The sequence below is a fragment of the Rattus rattus genome, chromosome 3, assembly GCF_011064425.1.
Source record: "Rattus rattus isolate New Zealand chromosome 3, Rrattus_CSIRO_v1, whole genome shotgun sequence".
NCBI lineage: Eukaryota > Metazoa > Chordata > Mammalia > Rodentia > Muridae > Rattus > Rattus rattus.
The window spans coordinates 8200956-8227625 of NC_046156.1; the positions used below are offsets into that span (position 1 = coordinate 8200956).

At 45.7% G+C, this 26670-nt stretch overlaps 1 protein-coding gene across 1 annotated transcript in view; it reads left to right on the forward strand.

Annotated features, from left to right (window-relative positions):
* Positions 1–26670, forward strand: part of St6galnac3 (ST6 N-acetylgalactosaminide alpha-2,6-sialyltransferase 3) — a 503028-nt gene that overhangs the window by 278478 nt on the left and 197880 nt on the right. Inside the window, exon 3 of the mRNA XM_032897130.1 lies at positions 20003–20412. Within this exon, the coding sequence (XP_032753021.1) occupies positions 20003–20412 (410 nt within the window). The remainder of the gene's footprint in view (positions 1–20002; positions 20413–26670) is intronic.

Below are 26670 nucleotides of genomic sequence, written 5' to 3' on the forward strand. Positions count from 1 at the left end.
GGGACTCAGGGCAGGAACTCTGCAGAGACCATAGAGGAACACGGTGAGTGGCTTGCTTCCCATGACTTACTCGCCATGTTTTCAAATACAGCTCAGGACGAACCCCCGACATCAATCATTAAGAGAAAATGGCCCAAAGACTTTTTCACAGGCTAATCTGTTGGGGGCATTTGTTTCAGTTAAAGTTCTTCTCCTCAGATGACTCTTGACTTGTGTCAACTTGAAAAGGAAAATCTAATCAAGTCACTGTCATCAAAATATTCACTATATTTTAAAAAGTGACCAGTGACTGGTAGTAATCGTCTCTTCAGCTCTTGCATCAACACTGTGTCTTAGTCAGGGTTTCTATCCCTGCACAAAACATCATGACCAAGAAGCGAGTTGGGGAGGAAAGGGTTTATCCAGCTTTCACTTCCACATTGCTGCTCATCACCACAGTAAGTCAGGACTGGAACTCAAGTTGGTCAGGAAGCAGGAGCTGATGCAGAGGCCATGGAGGGATGTTTCTTACTGACTTGCTTCCCCTGCCTTGCTCAGCTTGCTTTCTTATAGAACCTATGACTAACAGCCAGGGGATGGCATCACCCACAGTGGGCTGGGCCCTCCCCCTTGATCACTAATTGAGAAAATGCCTTACAGCTGGTCTCATGGAGGCGCTTCCTCAAGGGAAGCTCCTTTCTCCGTGATAACTCCAGCTTGTGCTTTATCTTGGCTTACGGTTTACAGGGATGCAGCCCTTCCCGGAGCTATCGTCTTTCTTACTCTATGTTTCTTTAGAATCTGTCTTGTTTCTTCACTGGTACATTTTTCCCCATCTAATTTCCCTCAGATGAAATGTTTTCTTTTGGAAATAAAAGCAAGGCATGAGTGTGGAATCATATGTAATTCAAGACCAACTTACATTTAATATAATCCTCACTGCTCTGAAATGACAAACTTTTGTGAAGAACACAGACAAAACCCAAACACAGGGGGAAAAAATAAAACAAAACAAAACAAAACAAAAAAGAAAAAAACATCATGTCGTGTAGGAAACCTAATACTTTTATATCCACTGCTTCACTGTTTATAGGAATTTCTTTCATTTTTTAAAATGTCGTTAGTGCATGTGTGTGTGTGTGTGTGTGTGTGTGTGTGTGTGTGTATGTGCACACATGCGTGCAATGCCTGAGGAAGCCAGGTGGAGGCCTTATGACAGCCCCTAGAGCTGGAGTTTCAGGCAGATTCGATTGGGTGCTGGGAATGGAGCCCAGGTCCTGTGAATGGCAGCTGTTGCCTTTTTGCCCTTTCTCTAGCTCTCCTTTTATTTCTTTTGCTCCTGGGCTCCTCAGCCAGTTTGGACTTGATAACTCTGTGGAGGGATGGCTGTAGGGACTTTAGTAACATCCTTGGCTTCCATTCATGAGATTCAGTTAGTGTTCACTATTTTTAATAGTCAAAGTCTCAGATGACTGACAAGATGGTTCAATGGGTAAAGGCACTTGCCACCAAGCCTGGATTATCTGAGGGAGATTCCTTAATTCCCCACAACTCACATGTTGGTAGGGAAGAAGGGCTGTCTCTAGTTTGTCCTTTGACCTCCACATGTGTGCTATGGTAACACACACACACACACACACACACACACACACACACACACACACACGCACATATACACATGTACGCACACATATACACACATTCATACATATGCACACATATACATACTGGTACTCACTCACACACATACAAATGCACACACATGCCAAATACGTGCATACACACACATATACAGATACTCCCATGCACACACCCACATGCATGCACATATATACACTCACATACAAATACAGACGTACGTTCACATATATGCTCATACATGCACATTCACCAACACACACTCACACATGCACACTTCCACACACACCATACACACACTCATATGCATACACACACATGCACACTCACACATGCAAATAACCAAGCAGAATACTATTTTATGTAAGTCTGCAGCCATTGCTCAGTGTTTCCTAGGGGTAGAACCATCCCAGGTGATAAGAGCTATTTTAGACCCACATACTTGAAAGAAGCTGAATTAACCAATTGTGCAGTAAGCGTGCGGTATCTTTTTCTTTCTCCCATCTCATCTCATTATTCCCATTAGCATTCACATTTCAAAGCTAATGTCCAATGCTGGAGAAGTCTGAAGAGTAGGAAAGTAAACATCTCCCTCTTTATTTGCTAAGTTGTCCAGCAATGAAAATCCCCCAGTTGGAGAGCCTGTTAAGATGTATTCTGTCAGATGAAAGGGCTATTTTAATAACTCATTATCATTCTTAGCGTGGACCTTTTATTTTAGAAAAAATAGATAATTAGCATTTTGGCTTATCGCTTTCTCTCCCTGAATACAAATAATTTGATAGACAGACAACCAAGAGAGACTTCATTAGATAATGGGTCTAATCAGCTGGGGATGGGAGTAAATTGCAGGTTAGAATTCAGCCTGGAAGTTGGAACTTGGGGTTTGGTGACAGTGTCATTCACCATCCAGCGTATTTTTGTTGACCGACCTGATGCTGCAGTCCAGAAACAGAGCGCTTGTCAGCTGGGGAGAAATCAGAGGCTCGGCTCAGCTTGGGGAGCTGTTGGCCGCACTGCATTTAACCTGCCGCTGGCTGAGGCGGCACCTCAGGTCTCCGCTGTCCTGACTTCTAGCTGTCAGCCCATTATTAATGTGCATGTGCTGGAACTTCTTCCAGAAGTCCTCACTGCTATGGGCAGTTCCCTTTAATATCCAGATCTCCAAAAGGGACACTGGATTCTTAAAATAAGACCAGCCAACGCCCAACCAAGATTCTATCCTGAAATTAGTTTCCTTTGAGATATCTCAGAATAATTTATCTTTTGTAAGATGTCTAATGCTGTGTTGGGGGACGACTTAGAAGTGCCTTGCATGGAGATAAGACAGGTCACCAGAGGCAGACTGTCCCTGGCTATGGTGGCCATCCTTTGAAGCCTGTCAGTCAGACTCGAGAACTGTTCCCAATGACTTTGTTTTGGTGTGGTTTCTGCGGGGGAGTGGGAGGGTTTGATCTGAGGAATCATTCTCGCCATGAGTTGGAAGTTCCACATACCCGAAGCAACCCCTCATGTCTCCCCCCCACCCCCAATTCTCGACTCCCCGACATTTTCTGAACAGCATCTTCCCATGAAGTAGACTTATGCCGGGAAAGAGGAACGAAGGTATCAAGTGCGTGCATGACGAGTTCTCAGACACATCTGGCTTCATCACTAACATCTAAGAAAAGTAACAGAGCGATTTAGTTCACCGTGCTGACACCATGCTGGAAACAGAGAGGCCTGGTTTGCCCTTGTAAAAATGTTACGAGTGATTATGTTCGTGATAGTTCAGCTCGTTATTGACCAATACCTTACAGCTGAGAAGCGTAGACCCACCCGGGTTTCTGTGAGCTTTTGTGTGAGCAGTGACCTTAGTGAGGACACAATGAGGAAGGGTAGGGCCTGGGAGGCACACTGTACAGGAACTGGCATTCTGGGAGGAGAGCTCTCCTCCCAGTTGCTAAGACATTTTAACAAGGCTTATGTTGTATTCAATTTTATTGTAGATCATCATGCTCTGATACAGAGATCATAGGTAATGGAGAAATGGGTGTGGAAGGTAAAAGTATTTGGGAAATCTGTGTTAAAACAAATGCCTATGGAGCGGTAGAGTGGGATTTGACTAGGTCTGATGGCAGAGTGGGATTTGACTGGGTCTGATGGCAGAGTGGGATTTGACTGGGTCTGATGGCAGAGTGAATTTTGACTAGGTCTGATGGCAGAGTGGATTTTGACTAGGTCTGATGGCAGAGTGGGATTTGACTAGGTCTGATGGCAGAGTGGATTTTGACCAGGTCTGATGGCAGAGTGGATTTTGACTAGGTCTGATGGCAGAGTGGGATTTGACTAGGTCTGATGGCAGAGTGGGATTTGACTAGGTCTGATGGCAGAGTGGATTTGACTAGGTCTGATGGCAGAGTGGATTTTGACTAGGTCTGATGGCAGAGTGGGATTTGACTAGGTCTGGTGGCAGAGTGGGATTTGACTAGGTCTGATGGCAGAGTGGGATTTGACTAGGTCTGATGGCAGAGTGGGATTTGACTAGGTCTGATGGCAGAGTGGATTTGACTAGGTCTGGTGGCAGAGTGGATTTGACTAGGTCTGATGGCAGAGTGGATTTGACTAGGTCTGATGGCAGAGTCAGCATTTGGTTTTATTCCATAGTGCTGCTCCAAGCTGGCCATGCGCTTTGAATCACCCTGACAAGTACTGGTTTTGAACAGTTTTTAAAAGATTGCTTTTGTGCTCACAGACTTAGAGGTTTCAGACTGTCACAGGTAGGTTACCACTGCTGTGGTAGGACACCATGACCAAAAGCAACTTGGGGAGGAAAGGGTTTATCTGGCTTACACTTCCATAACACAGCCCCTCATTGAAGGATAACACAGCAGGAACCTGAAGGCAGGACCTAAATCAAAAGCAGGAGCACTTACTAGGTGGCTCCCTATGACTAGCTCAGCCTGCCTTCATATACAACCCAGGAGCATGTGTCCAGTGGTGGCCCTGCCCGCAGTGAGCTGGGCCATCCCAGACCAATCATTAAACATGAAAATTTCCACAGACCTCTAATGGAGGCTTCTATTTTCCAGATGAAGTTCTTCTTTCCAGATAACTATAGCTTGTATCAGAGTGACCAAAAACATGCAACCAGGATACAGCCCATGGCAAGGTGACTTCCATACTTGGGCCTATGGTAGCACATCCAGGCAGGGACATACAGGAAGGGAAGAGCATCATGGGGGTGTCATGTCATTTGAGGGGGGGAGCACTGTGGAGTGGGAGGATGATCATGGAGTAGAAAAGCATCACTGAGATGGGAGCAACATGGAGATGGGCAGCATCATGATAGGGGGAGCACCATGACAGGGGAGCACCATGATAGGGGGTGCACCATGACAGGGGGAACACCATGACAGAGGGAGAACCATGACAGGGGAGCATCATGACGGGGGAACACCATGACGAGGGAGAACCATGACGGGGGGAGCACCATGACAGGGGAGCATCATGACGGGGGAACACCATGACTGGGGAGCATCATGACGGGGGGAGCACCATGACAAGAGCACATGGCATAGTAGCACTTGGCCAGGAAGTGACACAAGGAAGAAACTGGGCTCCTACAATTCCCTTCAGTGAGCTGAAGGCCCCACACTAGTCCTCCCTTAAAGAGCCTCCTGCCAACACCACTTGAAAACCATCACGCTAGCATAGATCTTGTGAGGAGGGCTGTTTATCATGCAAGTTGGCGAACTGACTTCATGACACTCTTCCCAAGGTGTCAGGTCACTTGAGCTGAGCTGGAAGTGTGCGCGGTGAAATGCTGAAGGGTTTGATATCGAGATTTGTTCTCCATGATTTTATGTTAAGTTGTCAACATTACAATATTAATTGCTTCTATTTTAAAGACCAGTGTTCATAATTTAATCAGCACTGGGAAGTATATGCTTTTGGTCCCTAAAAGATAAATTATGTAGTCATACCACGCTGAACTCCCTCTTCTCTGTACTAAACGAACATGTACTAAATGAACGGAAATAATCCCAAGGTTGGAGCTGTTGCCTGTGCACTGCCTGAACCTCTAGGCTTCAGAATTAGTGACAGTTACATATTAGGAACAGAGAACAGTTGCCACGTACTCACATCCACTCCCCACACACCCACGTCCACTCCCCCTCACTAGCACACATGCACACATACACATACACATACACGCACATATTTGAATAAAAAATAAAATTCTTTTTCCAGAAAATGTTTTTAGTGTTTCATGACCCTCGTCAACTTTCTCTGAGGTTTCACACTTCTCTTCAGGGGCGTTGTTCTTTGTCTGTCTTGTAAAATGAAACAAAATAAAATAAGACATTTGGCCAAGCCAGAAAACTCGAGGTTCTTCCCTAGAACCTACATACATACAACTTCCTCAAGTTATCTTCTGACTTTCACATGTTCTATGGCACATGGGATCATATACACGCACAGATAAAATACCATTTAAAAACGGAACGAGGCTTGATTGCATGTTGGGTTGGATTGGTTAGCATTTATGACTATTGGTCAAGTGTGAGTAAAGGGCACACCCCCTTCTCTGTCTGCCTTCCCCCTTTGATATGTTTTGTAAAGCCAATGATGTGTTTTGTAGGGTGCGGTATGGTGCTGTGGGAGGGCATACCTCAGCTGGCCCATGCTGTGGCATCCCTCCCCACTGAGGTACCAGCCGTATGACGGGTCTAGCATAGGATAGAGTTTATTTGGGGACATGAGTGGGGGAGTTAAGAAGGGAGTAGAGGTAAGGAAAGAGAGGGGACAGAGAAAGACAGAGAGAGAAAGGGAAAAGAAGAGAAGAGGAGGGGAGAGGAGGGGAGAGGAGAGAAGAGGAGAAGAGAAGAGAAGAGAGAAGAGAAGAGAAGGGAGCAGGGAACATATGGAGAGAGGAGGGGAAGGGAAGGAGGAGAAGGGAGAGAGAGAGAAGAGAGAGAGAGAGAGAGAGAGAGAGAGAGAGAGAGAGAGATCAGAGAGAAACGGGCCAGAGAGAGACAAAGAAAGAGACAGAAAGATGGAGAGAAACAGAGAGAGATGGAGAGAGACAGAGAGTCCAAACAGTCCTTTTTATAGCAAGCCAGACCTACCTGACTGTTGCTAGGCAACTGTGGGTAGAGCCTGGGAGGAATGCTGACATGCCCATACCCTCCTCTTCCTCCTCCTTTCTTCCTCTTCTTCCTCTTCCTTTTTTTCTTTCTTCTCCTACTCTTCTATCTAAGTCACACAAGCATCCAGAGCTGGAGACATCCCACATGTCGCTCCGTATCAGCCTCTTCCATGGGAGTCATAAACTTAAGTCCTGTAACTTTGCAGGAGACCATCTGTTGTGTTGGACCCAGCTTCTGCACAAGTCCTGGGCAGTGAAGGCCAAACTGACTTGATACCATGTAGGTGTGTCAGTAAAACGGAAGTCATAAAATGGACAACTAAAACATGAAACATAGTTTCAGTACATTGGACCAAGGGGCAAGTCAGCTTTCATGGGGAAAGAAAGTAGCTTTGACATGGTCGACGTTTTCTTTATTTTTTTTTAAGACAGAATTCCATGTATCCCAGGAAGGCCTTAAACTCACTCTGTAGCCAAGGATGGCTTTAAACTTCTCCACTTCCCTTCCCGAGTCCCGGGATTACACATGGAACCATGCCTGGTCACAAGATGATAACTGTGAATCCAAGAGCATGATGGGCGAGCATCTAGTCAGGGTCCTTTCATTTTTGCTCCCCATTTCTGCCTTCACCAGCCTTTTGTGCCTGTCAAGCCACCCTGCCTGCCTAGTTCTGTGGGGGGAGTGTACTTCTGCTTTAGGAGGCAACACATAGGCTGGTGAGTTGCTAAAACCATCACTTTCCCCTTGCCCGCAGTTCTTTAATGCCCCTGTTGTTCATCAGAATCATCGGAGACAACTCATGAGTGAATTTGAGTTCCTAAGACTTTTGGAGACCAGACCAATAAAGCCCCTGCCATGGTTGGCCTGTGTCCCACAGGTTGGGAACTTAATCCTCCTTACATGGCTGTGGTCACGTGTGCTTGGTGGGAGATGGCCGTGGTCAGAAAGATTGGCGATAAAAAAGGAGCTTGCCCCCTAAGTCTGACCTGTGGGTGCAGGGGCCATAGCTTCTCTGCCCTTTACCTCTGCCAGGACATGAGGCAAACAGTAAGGGTTAAATGGTCAGGGGTGGGTCTCTCCACCTCAGATTCCACAGGGAACAGTGAAAGGCACAGGATGTAGCCTCCCAAAGGAGGGAAATGCCCTGCAACTGCTCTCAGGGCCGGGTGGGTTCAGTGGGTTCAGTCGCCCTCTGCATCACCAGCTTTTAATTTTGTTTTGGATCTTCTGAGTAGAATCTCCAGATTGCCTAGTTTCTGGCAATATTCGGTTTTTAGCTAATTGATATGCTTTTCATGGTTACAGAGACTGAGCATTTTAGAACACCACTTCATTAAAGCATTAAAAATACTGTGGGCTCAGTAATTTCATTTACTGGGTCAATAACCCATGATATCTAGAAGAAGATTTTAACATAGTTTAAAAATAATTATTCAAACAAGATAAGGATTTCAAAGTATAATTACCATACCAGTAAAGGAGCTGGGGACTCCAAAGCCAGATCAATATCATATCTAAATCTTAGTTCTAGTTCTTAAAACTCACAGGGCCTCCACTCATCAGATGGTAGAGATCGCAAGAATCTTCCCAATTTTCAGCGCGCATGCAGCCTGGTCATAGGAACTGAAGTTTTTGCTTAAGAAGCACAAAGGCTCTTGCAAATAAAGATGCCAAACGGAGGCCCTGCTGTGGCTTCTCCAGTTCCTCTGCGGAGCTCTCCTCCAGCTTTTCTATATGTTTGGTGACGCCATACATTATCGTCCCCCTCTTTTTCCTCATGTAGTGTGAGCGAGTTCATCTAATCAGGTCACACACAGCCAGCTACCGTTTTACAAACCCTTAGCAATTCTAAAGCTTTCCCCCAGCCTATTGTATTTTTATCTTTCTTTTTGGCTTTCTTTCTGTTTTGATTTTACATCGGTATCTTTCTTCACTCAATTGCCCGGCTCTCTTTGTTTCTTGGTGCTGCTAACGTTAGGTGTGCATCAGAACGTCATAGTTATAACCCAAAACCCTGTCTGGTGCTTCCCTGTGGAGTGGGAAAGGAAAAGGAGAGCTCCCAGATTCCACCTCTGAAATGCAGAAGTCAGATCACGGAACAGACTTCACATGGAATGAGCCTTCACCCCGCGGTACAGGAGGAAACTAAAAGGGGGATCCAGATACCATGGAACTGGAGTTACAGATCTTTCGGACCTGCCATGTGGCTGCTGGGAACTGAATCCCAGTCCTCTGCAAGGACAGCCAGTGTCTTCACTGCTGAGCCCTCTCATCTGTCCAGCCCCTCCCTATTCCGTATGTTTACATAGTCTGTAGAAATTTACCTTCTCACAGCAGTGAATAAGGATCTCTCTTTCCCTACATTCTTTGCTGCCATTTCTTATTGATGGGTGACTTCCTGATCGTCATAGTCTATGGTAGACGTTACTGCTTATTTCTCATTGGTGAGTGATTTCCTAATCACTATAGTCTGTGGTGGCCATTGCTGTTTATTTCTCATTGATGAGTGATTTCCTAATCACTGTACTCTATGGTAGCCATTACTGTTTATTTCTCATTGATGAGTAATTTCCTGGTCATTACACTATGGTGGCGAATTGAACATCTTTGTCCCTAGGTGAGAGTACATGGTATGACACTGAGGCCACGCATGTACTGGTTTTCTTGCTCTCTATGGAAAGCTTGGGTCATGTGGTAGAGCTCATCCTGAGTTATCTTCCTGGAGGGAGGGGAAATAATCCACAGAGGTTGCCTCCAAAGCTGGAGCGTGTTCAGTGTTTCCCAGTCGTTACAGTAGATCCTACGTTATGTCCCTTGACCAGGGCCTCGGTGGAAACCTTGCTGTTTGAGAAGACTCTGCTTTGCCTCCCCTGTCAGAGGTAGCAAGCACCTTCTTCTGCAGCATGTCTCAGGATTATACAAGTCCGTACCTTTGAGGACCCTCAGTTAAAGGGAAATGTGTCATCTATGGCAACTGAGAGCATAGCTTTGTGTTGGCTGTTGTAGAATTATTTCTTGACATTAACGGTTTTATGCAGCCCCATATTAAGTTTTATGTCTCAATATAATGCCACCAGGTAGAAACGAAAGCAAACGCCACATCCCAAATCCAGAGGGAGTCGGAGCCAAACAGTGGGTTATCAAATCCGTGTTTTTATGTGCAGTTCCTCGTCACGGGTGATTTAAACGCACAGCTCCTGGAAGCCGCAGAAGCTGCATGGTGCAGCCTTGTGGAGGGACGGGGAACTAGGCCTGGCAGCCTGGCAGCCCGGCTTGGCTGAATGGATTTCTCTCTAGAACAGTTTTCCCAGTTCTTGGCACACAGAGGTGACTCCAGGAAGATGGAAACGGCTTGCTTAATCACTCCTGAAACAAGGGAAAAATTAAAATACATTTTTTAAAGTTTGTCAAGCAATAAAAACAACGCCAGATTGTTAATGCGCCTTTTGTACCTCTCACTTGAAGGGCCTTACAGAACACGGAGGAGAAGAAAGGCAGAATCTATTCCCCGACGGCATCATTATATGGGGTGCAGCCTCTAAGACTAAAACTCTAAAGGCACAGGGGAGACGTGAGGCGGTCCATGACAGCAAAGAGGGGGACTGTCCCTGGGGCTTGTCCGACATGCTTTGTTCTGATTTATTCAAATTGGGTGATGAAAAGCAAAGATCCCATTTGTTCTAACATTAAAGTCATAAATTAGCAAACATAGAGTCCCTAAGACACTGGAGGTGCATGAGGGACCTGTCTCCCCATTTTAAGATCACATCGCTTCAGCTGAAATGAAGCAGCCATTAGGGAGTGTGAAGCAATGCTTCTTAATAATTTAGGCCGGTTAGATTCAAACATGAAGGGTTTTTGTTTTTTTGTTCTTCATCCTGAAATATTTATCGGAGCTCCTGCTTTTATTTGATGTGGACAAGTTTCGTTTTAGGTACTAAGCTGTAAATGGGAATTCATATCCAACACGGGGCAGAGCCGGAGAGCGTGCGGGTGAGAGTTCTTGCCGAGTCCCTTCCCGACCTCTCTGCTAGCTGCTAGGGCTCCGTGTTCACAGGATTGGTCAAATTTCCTTAGTTTTTTGGTGACCTTTTCTAATCCCGACTGTTTCATAATTTAATGTTTTGACCTTTGTTTTCCACAGAGCGATGTTAGTGATGTATGCAGAGATTTAATGACTGGAAGTAGCTGACAGGTGACCTTTCGTCCATGACTATTCCTTTTTGCCAGGGAGAACCACACTGTTTTGTAGGTTTTATTTCACAGATTTTAATTGTCTGTAAGCTTGTTCGGAGGGAAAAGAGTAAAGGTTAAGTATTTCATTCTTCTTACTGATTAAAATGGAAAAGGGTTGGCACTTGTCCCAATATATCATTCAAAAAGGGTAGAGCAATCTGTCCAGCTCACACTGGGAAGACAGTGATGGACCTTTCCAGAAGGGTTGGCCAGGAGGATGAAAGGAGACCTAGAAAAGTGAGCTAGCCCACAGTGAGCTGGCCCACCCACCTGAGTGAAGACAACAGGTGTGTCCTGTGTGTGCACACTCATGTGAAGTGAGCTAGCCCACCCACCTGAGTGAAGACAACAGGTGTGTCCTGTGTGTGCACACTCATGTGAAGTGAGCTAGCCCACCCACCTGAGTGAAGACAACAGGTGTGTCCTGTGTGTACACACTCATGTGAGGTGAACTGGCCCACCTAACTGAGTGAAGACAACAGGTGTGTCCTGTGTGTGCACACTCATGTGAGGTGAGCTAGCCCACCCACCTGAGTGAAGACAACAGGTGTGTCCTGTGTGTGCACACTCATGTGAAGTGAGCTAGCCCACACTCAGGTGCGTCCTGTGACTCATGTGAAGTGAGCTAGCCCACCCACCTGAGTGAAGACAACAGTCGTGTCATGTGTGTGCACACTCATGTGAGGTGAGCTAGCCCACCCACCTGAATGAAGACAACAGGCGTGTCCTGTGCGTGCACACGCATGTGAGGTTAGGTAGAGGCAGGCAGGAGCAGGGAAGCAAAGGTTAACTAAAAGAGAAAACCCACTCTTGACAGGTAAGTTGCCCACCAGGAAGAGTGGCCTAGTAGCTTTGGTCTTCCCTTCTTCCCTCCCTCCCTTACTCCTCTCCATTCCTTCCTGTTCCCCCTTCCTTACTTCCGATCACCTCTCTTCTGCCCTTCCTTCCCTTCCCCTCTGCTTCCCTTCTCTTCTCCTTTCTTCCACTTTAACCCATCGAGGGGCCATTTGGAAATAACACTGGTAAAGTGATGTCCAGAGTCTCCATATCTGATACGCATCGCATAAGCTCAGGGAGCCGAGGCTGATTATTACAACACCATGAGCTGACAAGGATAGAAGAACGCACACCCCACACCTCCCCCTCATCCTATCTACAGCTTGGGACCTTCTTGGGGAATCTATCCACCCCATCTTGCAGTCTTGTGTGTTTTCAAAGACTCATGCTCATAACACAGGAATGAATTTGGAAACACACGTGGTGAAAAGCCTTCAGTGTAAGTAGGGCATCTTCATGTCTGGAGGAGGGGGCGACCCCCGACTTCGAGGATAACGTGTGACCTCTTAGCTACCCTGCTTTTCTGAAGCGGGCGCAGGTGAGGGAAGCCTTGGGAAGGGGAGGGGCTCCCAGTCGTGATGGAGAACAGCTCCCAGCAGCAGCATCTGCTGCAGTGCTTTTTGCTATTCCCCTGGACACTGATAATACTCTCCTCCTTAGAAGAGAAGAGCGTACAACCCACTGCTCTTTGAAAAGAAATGGGTTGAAATCGTATTGAGTAAACAGATGCACAGGACCATCCAGGACATAATGAAAATGCTCACGATGAGTTTATGACAGATTAAAATTTAGTCGTATTAGAAATGGAACATGTTAAGGGAAAAAATACACCTAAGTTTCTAAGTTGCTTCCCTTGTAGGCGTGTCCTGGAGAATTCTCCATCCCCTGACACGCATGGGGAGAGCATGAGAGGCACACGCCACAACTCTGCCTTACTTTCAGGAAACTCTTGGCCAACAACACATTTGTTTTCTGTGTTTGTGCCTATGTGTGTGTATCTATGTTCTGGCATGTACCTGTTGGGGATTCACATGTATGTGTACATGCATGTAGACACCAAAGGTCACCCTTGGGTGCAGTTCCTAGGGAGCTGTCCACACTGTTCTGAGGCAGAGTTCTCCCAGTCTGTGATTGGCTTGGAACTCACCACATATTCTAGGTCTGCTGTCAAGCTGAGGGTTACACCTCGGGTCACTTCCCTGGCATCGGAGTTAGAACATAGGTCCTCACATCTACTTGGTCCACTGGACATCAAGCTTATCTTGATTTACTCAGCATCTTAATAGAAAATGAAAATCAACTAAATGAAAGAAAATCTATTTCGAGGGACGGCTTCTTGAATCCTAACCTGGTCTACTTAGAGTTCTTGGCCAGCCAAGGCTGCACAGCAAGTCGATGTCTCAAACGAAAATGTCTTTTGTAATCCTGGTATTCTGGCTCAGGCCTGTCTTTCCAGAACCCAGGAAGTAGAGGCAGGAGGATTGCTGTAAGTTCAAGGCCACCTGGGTCTACACAATGAGTTCCAAGTTAACCAGGGTTACAAAGTGCCACACTGCCTGAAAAACAAACAAGTCAACAGAAGATTTTGAAGATCAAGTTTGATTAACATAATGAATGCTGAAGAGACATCCTGAATCATGACAGGTGTCAGTCACAGCCAAGATGGGCAGCTCTACTCAAAGGCCTGAATCATGACAGGTGTCAGTCACAGCCAAGATGGGCAGCTCTACTCAAAGGCCTGAATCATGACAGGTGTCAGTCACAGCCAAGATGGGCAGCTCTACTCAAAGGCCTGAATCATGACAGGTGTCAGTCACAGCCAAGATGGCAGCTTTGCTCTTATTGTTCTCAGTCTGTTTCCCTCTTGTGGGCTCATCCCCCCTGCCCCTACGCCCCAGGCAACAATGCAGAAACACTTCTTCCTTGTGGAAGATGAACCACCAAGGATCACTTCGGTGGGAGATGTCTTGCTTTTCAGGGACACCCTTAGACCTGACAAAGCCGGGACAGATGCTGCAGACCACACAACTTCCCCACACACATCAGAGCTGGGTACGGAGATCAAAGGTTACCCCGATTAGAACTTCAAAATGATTGGTCCTTCGGAGCACCTTGTACAGAGTCACTGCATGGAGAAATCATTTGGTTGTCCAATAGATGTCACCAGACTTTTAACTGTTCTCCAACTGAGTGTTTATAACTAAGTATAATGGCTTGGGGTTGATCAAGTTTGGCAAGAGGAGGAAATGCCTAAAACAAATATAGGTTTGTTGCCACTTTATAAGTCAGCATTTTAGATCTCAAATAAAATGAAGTGTTTGGTGTGTGTGTGTGTGTGTGTGTGTGTGTGTGTGTGTGTGTGTGTGTGTGTGTAGGGAGCTGGAGCTCGCCAAGTGGGCTAAGCCAGTGAGCTCTGTGTGTGTGCCTGCTTCTGTGTCCTCGGTGCTGGGATTACATGCATGCATCACCAAGCCTATCCTTTTTAATAGTTTACATTAATCCCAGACTATTAAAGTCCAAGCAAGCACTCCACCCTTCCCCTACTTGTAGGTTTTCTTTACCAGTGGCATAGCTGCCAGAAAGGGATTAGTTAAACATATCTGGTGCTCTTCACCCAAGCAAAAGATTTTAAAAGATGTTTTGATACAGGAAACAAGGTCCAAGGGGTGTATTATTTTTAAGGAAAAAAAAAAAGTAGAGACAATTCAACTGAAGAGAAGAATTTGAAATTAAAATGAAGGTTGATGAATTGGACCAGATAAGCCTTAACAGACACCTCAGGAAATCCAGGCCCCCGATCTAGGAAGAGAGAGGCACCACTTACCGAGGCAGAACAAAGCCATGGAGACGTGTGTAATGCAGAAGCAGCAATGCACTTAACGAAGGAAGCTGAGATCAAAAGACACGGGACGAAGCTAATACAAGAGATGGGGATGACCGGGTGAGGTAGATCGTGGCCGGCCAACCATGAGTACGTGGTCTCTTCTCTTCCTTTCATCATGGATGTATTAGTTTGACAGTTCCTTCAAGTACATGGATGCGTCCCAGGGACCATTTCAAGGCTTCTGGCAGTCGCGGGCTTCCAATCCTGACTTGGAAGATGTTGCTTATCAGCCCCAGTTCTTCTGCTATTCTTTACAATGGTTCCTGAAGCTCTGAGCATGTGCGCCTCGCCCAGGAAGTCAGAGAGCTAGGCAGGACTGGGTTCAGTAATGCACACAGGAAAGTCTCTAAAGACTCTAGTCATGGTGACACTGTCATCTAACCAACAGCGAAAAGAAGTGGCTAGCAAATCCTTCATCTACGAGCAAAGCCACTGAGGGAAAGCCCTGTTCTCCTCCCGGCACATATTTTTCCACATAAACAACAAACGGTCGGTCCCATGGTTGGCCCTTGAGTTGTTAGTCAGCTGCTGACCTCATAATCTGCACAGCTGTGGCTTCCCAGTGTTGTCATGGAACAGATTGGGATGTCTTAATGGATCACTTTCAGAGGTTACAATTGTCAAGTGAGACCAGCCTGCTGATTCTTATTAGCTAAATTAAGCCGTGTTACAGCAGAACCGGCTAATTCATCCTAATGGCTGGGAAATCCAGTGCAAATTGCCACATTTTACAGAACACATCCAAGGCTTTTTTTTGATGATTTTTAGCTCTGTGCAGGCTGAACCCCAAATATGGTTTTATTGCCCACTTAAGGACCTTGTTGCAATGGACAGTGAAATGTGATCGTGCTGCCCATGTGCACGGTGTTGGTGTCTGAGCAAACAGTGTAACACTCGGTGTATAATACACACATGTGCATGATTCATGATGATCTTGGAGGACTCAGTCGTGAGTAATGGCTGAGTAATGGCTGTTGAGCCCTACCAAAAATTGCAAAACAAAACAAAACAAACAAAATGATCGTACTCGTCCATGTTGTCTGAAAGAATGTCAGCTTCTAAAGGACATGGTGACATTTTAGACAACACTTGACCCTCAAAGTCACTCTACTGAGCCTTCATTTAAGAAAGCGCTTGTGATGGAACTGGTCTAGAACCTACGCTACCTGCTACTTACTGCAGTTTGTCAAGGTGACATTCAAGTTTGTTATCACAAAGTTGTTTGTGTGGCAGTGTGGCAGGTATCCCAGACTAACCTCAGAGTCTCTAGATCACTGAGGATGACCCTGCACTCATGATCCTCCTGCCTCTGCTTCTCAAATGCTTGCACTGAAGGCATCCATCACCATGCCTGTGGATCATGGAGGTATTTTTAAAAATATTTCTATTGTATCTGTGCATACATGTATTTTGGAAGTATGCCATGTGCACGCAGCATACCCAACAGAGGCCAAACTCAGGTACAGGACCAGAGATCCGGATGGGTTGAGCCACCATGTGGGCGCTGAGCACTGAGTCACTGCTCACATGGGTGCTGGACCCAGCTCTGTGCAAGTCGCCTCTGCCACCCTGATTGTAATGCTTAAGGTGTCTCTCAAATGGACCCGTGTGGGTCCAACAGGTCATGTTTTTTCTGATTCTTAGTCGTGACAGCTTACACTGATGCCTTTGCCAGCCGTGTACATGCTACTGGAGTAAATAGAGACCAAAGGAAACAAGTTTATCACACGTTGTAACCGTTGACTCCAAAGTACTCAGGATGGACAAAAATAAAATGTTTATCAAAGTACTTTTAAATGGTAGCAAGTCAATCAGGCAAGAGCTGGATGTCCAGGGTAGGCAGGTGGACACATTACGGCGTATCTGTAGTTGAGCAGTGAGCAGGTACTGAAACCACCTCCGAGGATTATTTATTGACATGGGAAAGATCAACGTGAAAACGAGAGAAAACCACAACTGCCTGGTTGTGTAAATCTAATTTTTTCAACCTGATTGCCACAGCCGACATAGAAAAAGGATAATGTGGTGAAATATTTGTGATTATGGTTGAGTGATAGAAATCTGAATAACTGTAATTCTGTCCTCTCAATTTTTCAAGCTCTTCATAGTGAGCCCGGGCAACTTTAGTAATCAAGGTGGGACAGCCATTTACAGCGGCTCGAGTGGATTTGTTAAGAGACACACTGTAGTGGTCTTTACTTTGGGCGTCATCCGCCTGCCTACACTGGAGACAAACTCTCGGTTTGCCTCCCTGGTTTTATTTCTAGAATCCATCGTTTCATCCTAACTGGAGACTGTGCTAGTCTCGAGTGGCTGTGCCGGAAGCTTGACGGTACTCTTGTCTCCTTCCCTAACGCCTGCTTTTCACACCTTCAGTACCTGGACTGATGCAGAATATACCCAGAAGCTGAGGGCTTCTCTGCTTACCCGTATCACTTTTGTCTTCTCATCACCCTCTCTTCTCCGTGGGAGCAGTCGCTTGCTCTCCCTGTTTTAACCTTCTCTAACCATCTGACTTTCATGTAACGGACAAAGTTGTTAAGACACAGTTCAGGCCATCCATTTCTCTTTTGTCAAAGCTCTCCGTTGCACAGGAAGCCAGAGGACCCAAGGGATGCGCAGTGGTCACCTTTCTGCCCCCAGTGCCTACTTACCAACTGCATGGACTCTGCTGAGTGCTTCATTCTTCCTCACCATCTCATAGGATTGGCAGTAGCTTTGGTTTTGCCAACCTCACTAGAGTCGGCCTTGGCGATGTCTTTGAGTCATTTCTACCCTGTAACCCTTCTGTTACCTCATTCACATGTTCTCTCAGCAGTGCCTTTCTGGCATTTCTTCCTCGCTCCCGGTGCACACACACATGCATTCACATGCACACACATGCAGTCACATGCACACACAGATGCATTCACATGCACACACATGCATTTACACGCACACACAGATGCATTCACATGCACACACAGATGCATTCACATGCACACACATGCAGTCACATGCACACACAGATATTCACATGCACACATACATGTCACATGCACACACACATGCATTCACATGCACACACATGCAGTCACATGCACACACAGATGCATTCACATGCACACACAGTCACATGCACACACAGATGCAGTCACATGCACACAGAGACGTATTCACATGCACAGAGACACATTCACATGCAAGCGTGTACCTCCGAAGTTTCCATGTTGTAAAACTTTCTCTTTTGTGAACTGATCGCCTTCTAATGTATCATACAGGATGCTGATGTATTTATCGTGTGCATGTATAAAAGTACAACTTAAATGTGTGTTTCCTTCATCAGAGATGCTTGTGTATGATTTCTTACCTCAGCTGTGACTCTTGGAACTGCACCTGCTGTGCGGTAGGCAACCAGAAACTGCTGGGTAGAGTGCCATCAACAGGAAAGGTGACCAGTCCCAACTGTGTGGTGATTGTCCCAGTGGCATTTCTGAGTTGCTTTACCGATCATTTTTTCCTTACCTTGATTGCCACAGCAGGACTGAACCTACTGATTAGTTGACCTTTCCTCATGATTGCTTTTTTCTTTCCACCTAAATCAACAGTTCTAAACTAAATGGGAAAGTCTATTTTTCCCTAGTATTTGGCTCGATTTTCAGACTCTTTAAAAAAAATTACTTCTTAGAGAGTGTCATGTGTGTTTTGACTGTATTTACCCTGCATCCCCAACTATTCCTAGGTTCACTTCTCTTCCCTATCCATCCCTAGCAATGGGGTTAAGAGCAGTTGTTAGTTGCTGGGGAGGGAGAGACCATTTTCGCTGAGAGTGTAGCTTGGTAAGTCAAGTGAAAGACCACACATCTGACAACACTTGGGTACCACAAATTGGTAGAATTAGGAAAAAAGGATATAAAGTGTTAAAACTCTTAATAGATTATTGCAAACCTGTATCTTTCATTTTCTACTTTAATTGAGCCGCCAGTATGTCACTGTTGACGTCAGAGGCGAGGCATTATCTTAGAGGAGTTCACTATCTAGATGGCAGATAGGACAGGAATAAAGGTGGGGCAGGGCCGTGTATGAGAGGAGCTGTTCTCCTGTAGGCAAAAAATACATTTGGTTTCAAACTCAGGATCAAAAATTGCAGTCTTCTAGAAGGTCAACGAAAATCTCCGAAGTGTTTCTTTTTTCTGTTCGGAAGACAGAGTCATGTCTTCCCGTGGGAAAGAAATCGCAAAAGTAGCGTGCGTGGCTATTGTAGAAGCCAAGGAAACGGGGTAAAGCTAAGAGCAGTGAGCCCTTTGTGTGAGTGAGAAGATGGACCTTTAGTAGACTAGCAGATGGCTTAGAGGTCAAGGGCGTGTACTGCTCTTGCAGAGGGAACCTTCGCTTGGGTCCCAGTGCCCACTTCAGGTGGGCCACAACAGCCTTTAAGCACCGAGGGATCTCTTCCCTCTTTCTGGTCTCCGTAGGCATTTGCATGAATATACTCACACATAGAAACACACCTACACATAAATAATAAATAAATGATATTATTATTTAAATAAATCTAAAGTAAAGGAGCTCCAGACTTAGAAGACCTGGGCTTAGAAGTTCTAATTTACAGGATGCAGATTTTGAAGGTGTGGTCTTGGCTCCAGCACTGGCACTGGTGCTAGGTACTCTCCCTGACATCAGTGTTTGCTTTGTCAGTCTTTGTCAGTTCCATGCAGAGGTATTCAGCCTCTAAAGACTGTGTGCACGTCTCTCCGTGTTCTCAAGAGAGGCCTTACCTTGTCCACCTAAAGATAATGTAAGCCCAGAGGCACATTAGTGACTTGGGGACTTTTAAACGTCAGCATATAAGACTTCAGCTGTCTTAAGTGGGCCTGGGCTGTGTGTGTCTTTTTCATGTTATTGTCCCCTGCCACCTACCCACGCATACATACCACCAACGTTCAAAACACATGTACCACTGGAGTTCCTTTTATAGCTACCATCCTTATCCTAGAAATCAGCAGTTTTACACTTTCTTATTTCACTGGAAATTATGGGTCTAAATGTATAAAACTCATCATTTAGAGAGGAAAGGAATGAGTCCCCCCCCATAATTTTAAACTGGCATAGAGACACAGAAAGTCAAATCATCTTTTCAACAGGATGTGTTTACTTTTCTAATGAAAGCACAGGTCCAATAAAAGCCTCAGCTGCAGCAGGGACTGCACGGCAGAGATGTGTCAGAGGTAACTTCATGCTCGGCAGTTCTACAGTCGTGACATTTCGGCTCCTCAAGAGCTCACTTGACCACACTCTGCACTTCTCTCTCTTTCAGCCTTTGCAGCTGAACTGTAACCATTGTGCCGTCGTGTCGAACTCAGGTCAGATGGTTGGACAGAAGGTGGGGGAAGAGATAGACCGTGCGTCCTGCATCTGGAGAATGAACAATGCCCCCACCAAGGGTTTCGAGGAAGATGTCGGCTACATGACGATGGTCCGAGTGGTGTCACACACCAGCGTCCCTCTCTTGCTGAAAAACCCGGACTATTTTTTCAAGGAGGCGAGCACAACCATTTACGTCATCTGGGGCCCTTTCCGCAACATGAGGAAGGACGGGAACGGCATCGTGTACAACATGCTAAAGAAGACGGTCGATGCCTACCCAGACGCGCAGATCTACGTGACCACGGAGCAGCGGATGACGTACTGCGACGGGGTGTTTAAGGATGAAACTGGGAAAGACAGGTGAGTCCTCTGAAAGAGCTTCGCCGGCTTTTTACTGTCCTTTATGGCGTATCTTAGCCGAGGCCCTTTGCCAGCTATCAAGTGAACACGGGTATTTTTTAAACCAAGCACTCCGTGTTTTCAATCATTATGATTACTTCATGAGCCAACAAGGAGGTCCCATTAATTCCGACTACACTGCCTAAGTTCACTCCATCTTAATTGGTTTGAAGCTCTGAGAGATGGCGGATAGTCCTTCAGGATGTCTTCAGATCTCTTCCTGTGGAGCTCAGGTTGATATTGATTAAATCGGATTTCCGGCTTAGAGAAGTCTTTACTACAGAAATAGTCAGGAGTTTCGGGGTTTTAAATGCGTAGAAACTGTGGCTCCTCCCCCCACCTCTGAGACCAGAGAGAACAGACCATTGACCTTCTAATGATTGCACAGCTTCTTACCCACCCTGTGTTCTCGGATGCTGCACATTAGTATCCGATACACTGAACAGAACACTGCGTTGAATTATGTATTACTGGGGCTGGGGAGGTGGCTTGACGGTTAAGAGCACTGACTGCTCTTCCAGAGGTCCTGAGTTCAATTCCCAGCAGCCACATGGTGGCTCACAACCATCTGCAATGGGGTCACATGCCTTCCTCTGGTGTGTCTGAAGGCAGTGACAGTGTACTCAAGACAGATAAACAAAATAAATAAATAAATGAATCTTTTTTTAAAAAGGAAATTGTGTACTGCTTAAAAACCATCAGGACTAGGATTCTTAAAGAGGCATGAAGTATAAATACCCTTCAATCATTTATTGAAAAAACAAACAACCTTTTCTGTGTGTGTGCGTTCTATCCTGGACCCTGTCCCCACCCTCTTTGAGTAAACCTTCCTCTCATTCCCCCTTTCCCCATCTTCTTCTTCCTCTCCCTGCTCCTTCATAGCTAAACCTCTCAGGCAGCTCCACCATCTGCTGGTTTTTCCGTCTCTTTGCAAAGACAACCAGTACAAGCGAGCAAGGCAAAACGACAAACCGATCGATCTGGGCTGATACTGAAGCTGAAGAAGATCAGGAAACCTGATCTGCCTGGAGTCTTGAATTATACATGGATTTTGCTTACTTGTGCAATGCCATGAAGAAATTGAGCTTCACGTGTAATTGTAGAGCTAACATTCTGATTTCCTTAAGATTCATCCCTGTCTTTTACTACTCAATATCACTGAGTAGGAAGTTGTAACGACTGGGCATGTGCTTGTGGCGAGTTGGGCTCTGCTGTGTCCAGGTGTAATTCCAGTGTAAATTCAGTCTTGGCGGGGAGATTTTTATGGTCTGTTTGTCCAGCTCACTATCCCCCCTTCCACCCAAAAGAGTGCCTTTTTAACTTTCCTAATTAATGGCATCATACACACACAGGAACAGAGACACACAGACACAGACACACATACACTCTCCCTCCTTCCCTCCTCTCCCCCTCCCCTCCCCTTCCCTTCTCCTTCTTTCTCTCCCCCCCCAACCCCCTACTCAGGTGGAGCAATGGTCCTATTGATTTTCACTTAGCATTTTCTACTTCTGAGCCCTTAAAATGCAACTTCACCCGAAATGCAAAACAGAGCAACACTGTAACGGGGGGCCCCCTCTTCTGCAGGAAGAGCCTCAAAGGTTAGATCTAAATTAGTGTGGCATAAGGGCAATTCCAAGCGCGGGCACCCGAGACCTGGTGTTTGCAAGAACTACACTCGCGTGTAGCACCGCTCTGTACAAACGTGACCATTCTCCAGGGGCTCCTGAACCCTCTGGTCTCTCACTAGCCCCGAGCAATGCAATTAATTAGATGTATTTGGTTTTCCATTACGGCTATCCCTTAGGGTATCCCTCAGTTACGATGATATGCCTGGGGACCACTTCGGGGTATCAGAGAAGAACTTAGTGTGCTATCTGGTCGTGGAGCTCTTGCGTGTTGGGCTTGGCTGCGAGCTTTCAGAGGCACTGTCACAGATGTGAGGTGGTAGAACAATTAGCAAGTCGCATCGGGAGGTGTTTTCTGTGTCTATGATGAGAAACGCTGTTTACTGCTGCCTTGGCAAAATTTATTTTGCAGATATCTATCGACGAGGTTACCAAAGCTAAGTTTCTTTTAAAGGTCAAATGATTTTATGCTACGTTTTCCTTCTTTCTTTTTTCTTTTTCTTTTTCTACTTAATGCCATTTCCCTAGCTACCACAGATGGGAGAATTAAAGTGCACAAGTTCTTTGGGACTCTGTCGAAGGGTTGACAGGTAGAATCAGGCTGCTCAGCTTTTCCTGTTGGCCAGAATGACCTCAAAGACTTCCATCTCCACTAGGACTTAAATCTGGCCTTGTTTGTACTGAGTATAATGATTTCCGTCATTCTCTGGCATGCAATGACAAATGTCAGACAATATTTCTGACTACGTGGATACACATGTACACAGGTGGAAACCAGAGGTGCAAGTGTGGTGTTTTCCTCTGTCACTGTGATGGTTGGTATATGCTTGGCCCAGGGAGTGCCATTAGTAGAGCAAGTAGCCCTGCAGAATAGGTGTGGCCTATTGGAGTAGACGTGTCACTGTGGGTGTGGGCTTTGTCCTAGCTGCTGGAAGTCTGTCTTCCACTAGCAGCCTTCAGATGAAGATAGATGTTGAACCCTCAGTTCCACCTGCACCATTCCTGCTTGGATGCTACCCTGCTCCTGTCCTGACCTTCTGGACCTGTAAGCCAGCCCCAATTAAATGCTGTCCTTATAGGAGTTGCCTTGGTCATGGTGTCTGTTCACAGCAGTAAAACCCTAACTAAGACAGTGACTGTGGACCTTATTGCTTGAGACCCGGCCTTTGTTTGAGCCAGAGGTTACCATTTCAGTTAAGCTGACCGTGCAGTGGCTCACAGGAATCAGGTCTGGGGTTGTAGACACTCAGGGCCATGGCAACATTAGCGTGCGTTCTGGAGATGTAAACTGAGGTTTGGGTTTGCAGTAATGGTTCTTAAACATAGCCAAGCTCACAGCTTCAACAATATCTTTTAAAACCTTGTTATAAGAAAAATGTCCCACTCTCGAGCAGAGACTGGTAGTGCCTTCGTCTCTGTAGAGAGCCCTCAGCCTGGGGAATTACTAACCCGTGACCAGTCCTAGTTATGCTGTATCCCCCCACACTGGCTCCTTCCCCAAGCATTATCTTAAGGCAAACCTCACACGTCATGGTTGTATTCCATATTTAAATATCATTGCATGTTTTGAAAAGACAAAAGAAATGCACATCGTATGTGGAAAATGCAGACATGCCCTTTGTAGCATTGTGTGTTTCCTTGGCTTGCAGTGGTCACAGTTGTCTCGTACATGTGATTTAAGCATTGGTTCGGATCAGGACTAGCACACGGTTCATGTATGATAATTGCATGATGGATTTCCGATGTGTATATTTACAGATAGGCTATTTCCCTACACTACTTCACATTGAAGAAACCTAGCCACTTGGGTGTCTTACCATCCCGTTAGTTTTATTAACCTCACCTCGTGTTATTTCTTCAACGTTGACTTAAAGTCATTGAGAACGCCTGGATTCAGGTCCGATTAGTATTTATTCCTTTGCCAAGATTGTTGTGATACTTGTAAAGGAAGTGTACCTCACAGTGTTCTCTTTTTATGGTAGAGAACACTAATGGCGACTGTCCAGAGTCAAGAGCTTATTAGGGCTCCGAACAGTGGTGTTTTATCTTCTCTCTTTTATAGAGAGAAAGTTGGCTTCATTTGGTTACCGGGAGATAGAAGGCAGCACCAGCCTCTTACTGACTGGTTCTGCTGCATCAGTTCCTTGGCATCCTCTGAACTGACTTGCATGTTTATAACTTCTAGTATTTACATGCTGACAGTCAAGTGTGTCTGTGTTTTAGTAATTCAAATTATTTTAGAGCACAGCTTAGGCTCCGAATGTCTTATTTTAGCCATTGGGAGCCTCTTCGCATGGGCTTGCTTTTGACGCTCAGTAGAGGCCATGGGTAGTTTTCCTCCTTTATAGTATTGTTGGGTCTTCTGCTCTTATGCACACACACACACACACACACACACACACACACACACACACACACACACACACACACCTTCCTGCCTGTATTCAGACATTCGAGAAAGAGCCTTGATTCTGCTGGATGCTAAAAGAACATTATCACAGCACTGTGGCATCCATTGTTACAAGGCTGGCTTTTTCTTTCTTGGCCTTTAGAGTGGGGCAGAGATAGGCTATAACCAATATATGCTTTGTGTGTTGTCTGTATAAGATCATCATGAGGTTCAAATTTCCATTCTAACTCAGGCCTACAAGACTTTTGTTTTTAACATACACGTCTTACAGTGTCTTACAGCCATGCCTTCTGTCTGGCAGGCTGCCAATCAAAGGTCCCAAGAAGAGCAGTGCAGTTACTCATTTGTTCTACTTTACAATTCATAGTAAACTTCAAGTAATGTCGAATTAGCTATGTGGTCATTGCCAGCCTGTTAGGGGAACTGTGCACCGAAGATGTTTAATGCCAGGCATGGGTGCTAAATGTATAAGGCTGCATTCACTTGGTGTGTGCTGGGATGTACCCCGCAACTTGTACGTTTCCTCTTAAGTAACTAGGAGTGGGTGCTATGTTGTGCACACATAGGCACACACATGAAGGAGTTGGGAGCTAGAGTTCCATTTAAGTCTACTTTTGTCGTAGTACTGTTTCAGTCTGCCACTATTACTGTCAGAATTCACCAGCAAGTATCATTTTTGTCTTGTGTATGTCTGGTGGTTATCAAACTCATGACCTTTGACATGCCGGGCAAACACTGTACCACTGAGACACAACCCCCAATTCGTCAGATTCTAATGGAGATATTATGTCTCTGTCGATTTACAGGCCCAAAATGTCAATGTCACTATTATTTAAGATGACTTAAGATGAAACATTATTAGGTTCAATTTCTTGAAGGAAAATACTCAGTTTCTTTTCTTCAGTCACCAGAATTCTCTTTGAAGAATACAGCCTCGGACTGGTGAGATGGCTCAGTGGACAAAGGTGTCTGCCTTAGAACCAAAGACCAGAGTTTAATCTCTGGGACCCAATGTGTGGAAGGAGTGAACTGATTCTTGACAGTTGTTCCCACATTCTCTGTGGTGCATATGTGTGTGGGTATGAAATGCCACAACCACCCCAGACCCCAGATAAATGAATGTCAGCTAGGTACACTTTCATTTTCCCAGTGGTTTCCTCTCTCCTATGAGACTCCTTACTGAGGAAATGTACTGTGGGGGAAGCATCACTCAGGTGCTTGCCTTTCTTGGAGCCATGCTAGACTAAACCTTAAGTACATTGAGAGACTTCTTTTAAACCTAAAGAGAATTAATTCGTTCCTGTGTTAGTTACTGCCTAAAACTCCTTGGCTTGTCTGTCAGCGTGGCCCCGCGGGGGAGCCTAGGAGCCATGGAGAAGACTCCCAGTTTTTCTGTATGAAGGTGCCAGTTTTCTCTAGAATCCTCTGATCGTTGGACAGTGACCAACTTCGTAGTTGTTCTTACCGAATGCAATTCTGATAAGCAAGAATTATGAATTCTGAAGACCTTCCTGGCCTCCCAGAAACCTTTGGAGTGAAAGGTTTTTAATGTTCAAAATGTTCTGAACAAAATGTCTGTTTGCTTCCTTTTTGAATGATTGGTATGCATACGTAACAGTAGCATGGTGGCCGCCGACATTCACCCTAATACATCTTCATATGAAATCCCCCGGGGGTACTGACAGTGGCACATAGTGCCCTCTTCCCAAAGGGTGAGAGTATGTGCTTGGCATGCATAGACACAGGGGGAATCTTGAGTTCCCAGAAGGCCTCGGGCACAGGACGAGTGCTGTGCTCTAACTTCTAGCAGGTGGGCGATTGCAGCTTGCTTCCCACTTCAGAAACATGTCGGCAGATGTAGGCATATTATTTAATTAACTAATAATTGAGAAAGCTATAGTCACTAGTAAAAGAGCAAAGCTATTTCTAGGCTGATAAAGGACTCTTAGCTGCCCTAAATAGGTCGTAATTAGCTGGCAGCGGTGTGACTCCGCCTTCGGGGATGGGTGAAATTAATGAACGTTAGCTGTGAATGGAACTGTGTTTCATGATGTTCCTGCCTCGAGTAAAAAGGGTGAGGAGAGAGTGAGTCATTTTAAGGGCCATTTAGGAAGCAGAGAACATGGCAGCCACTGCCAGGAAGTACAGAGAGCATGGGACATTGGTTTGTACACATCAAGTTCT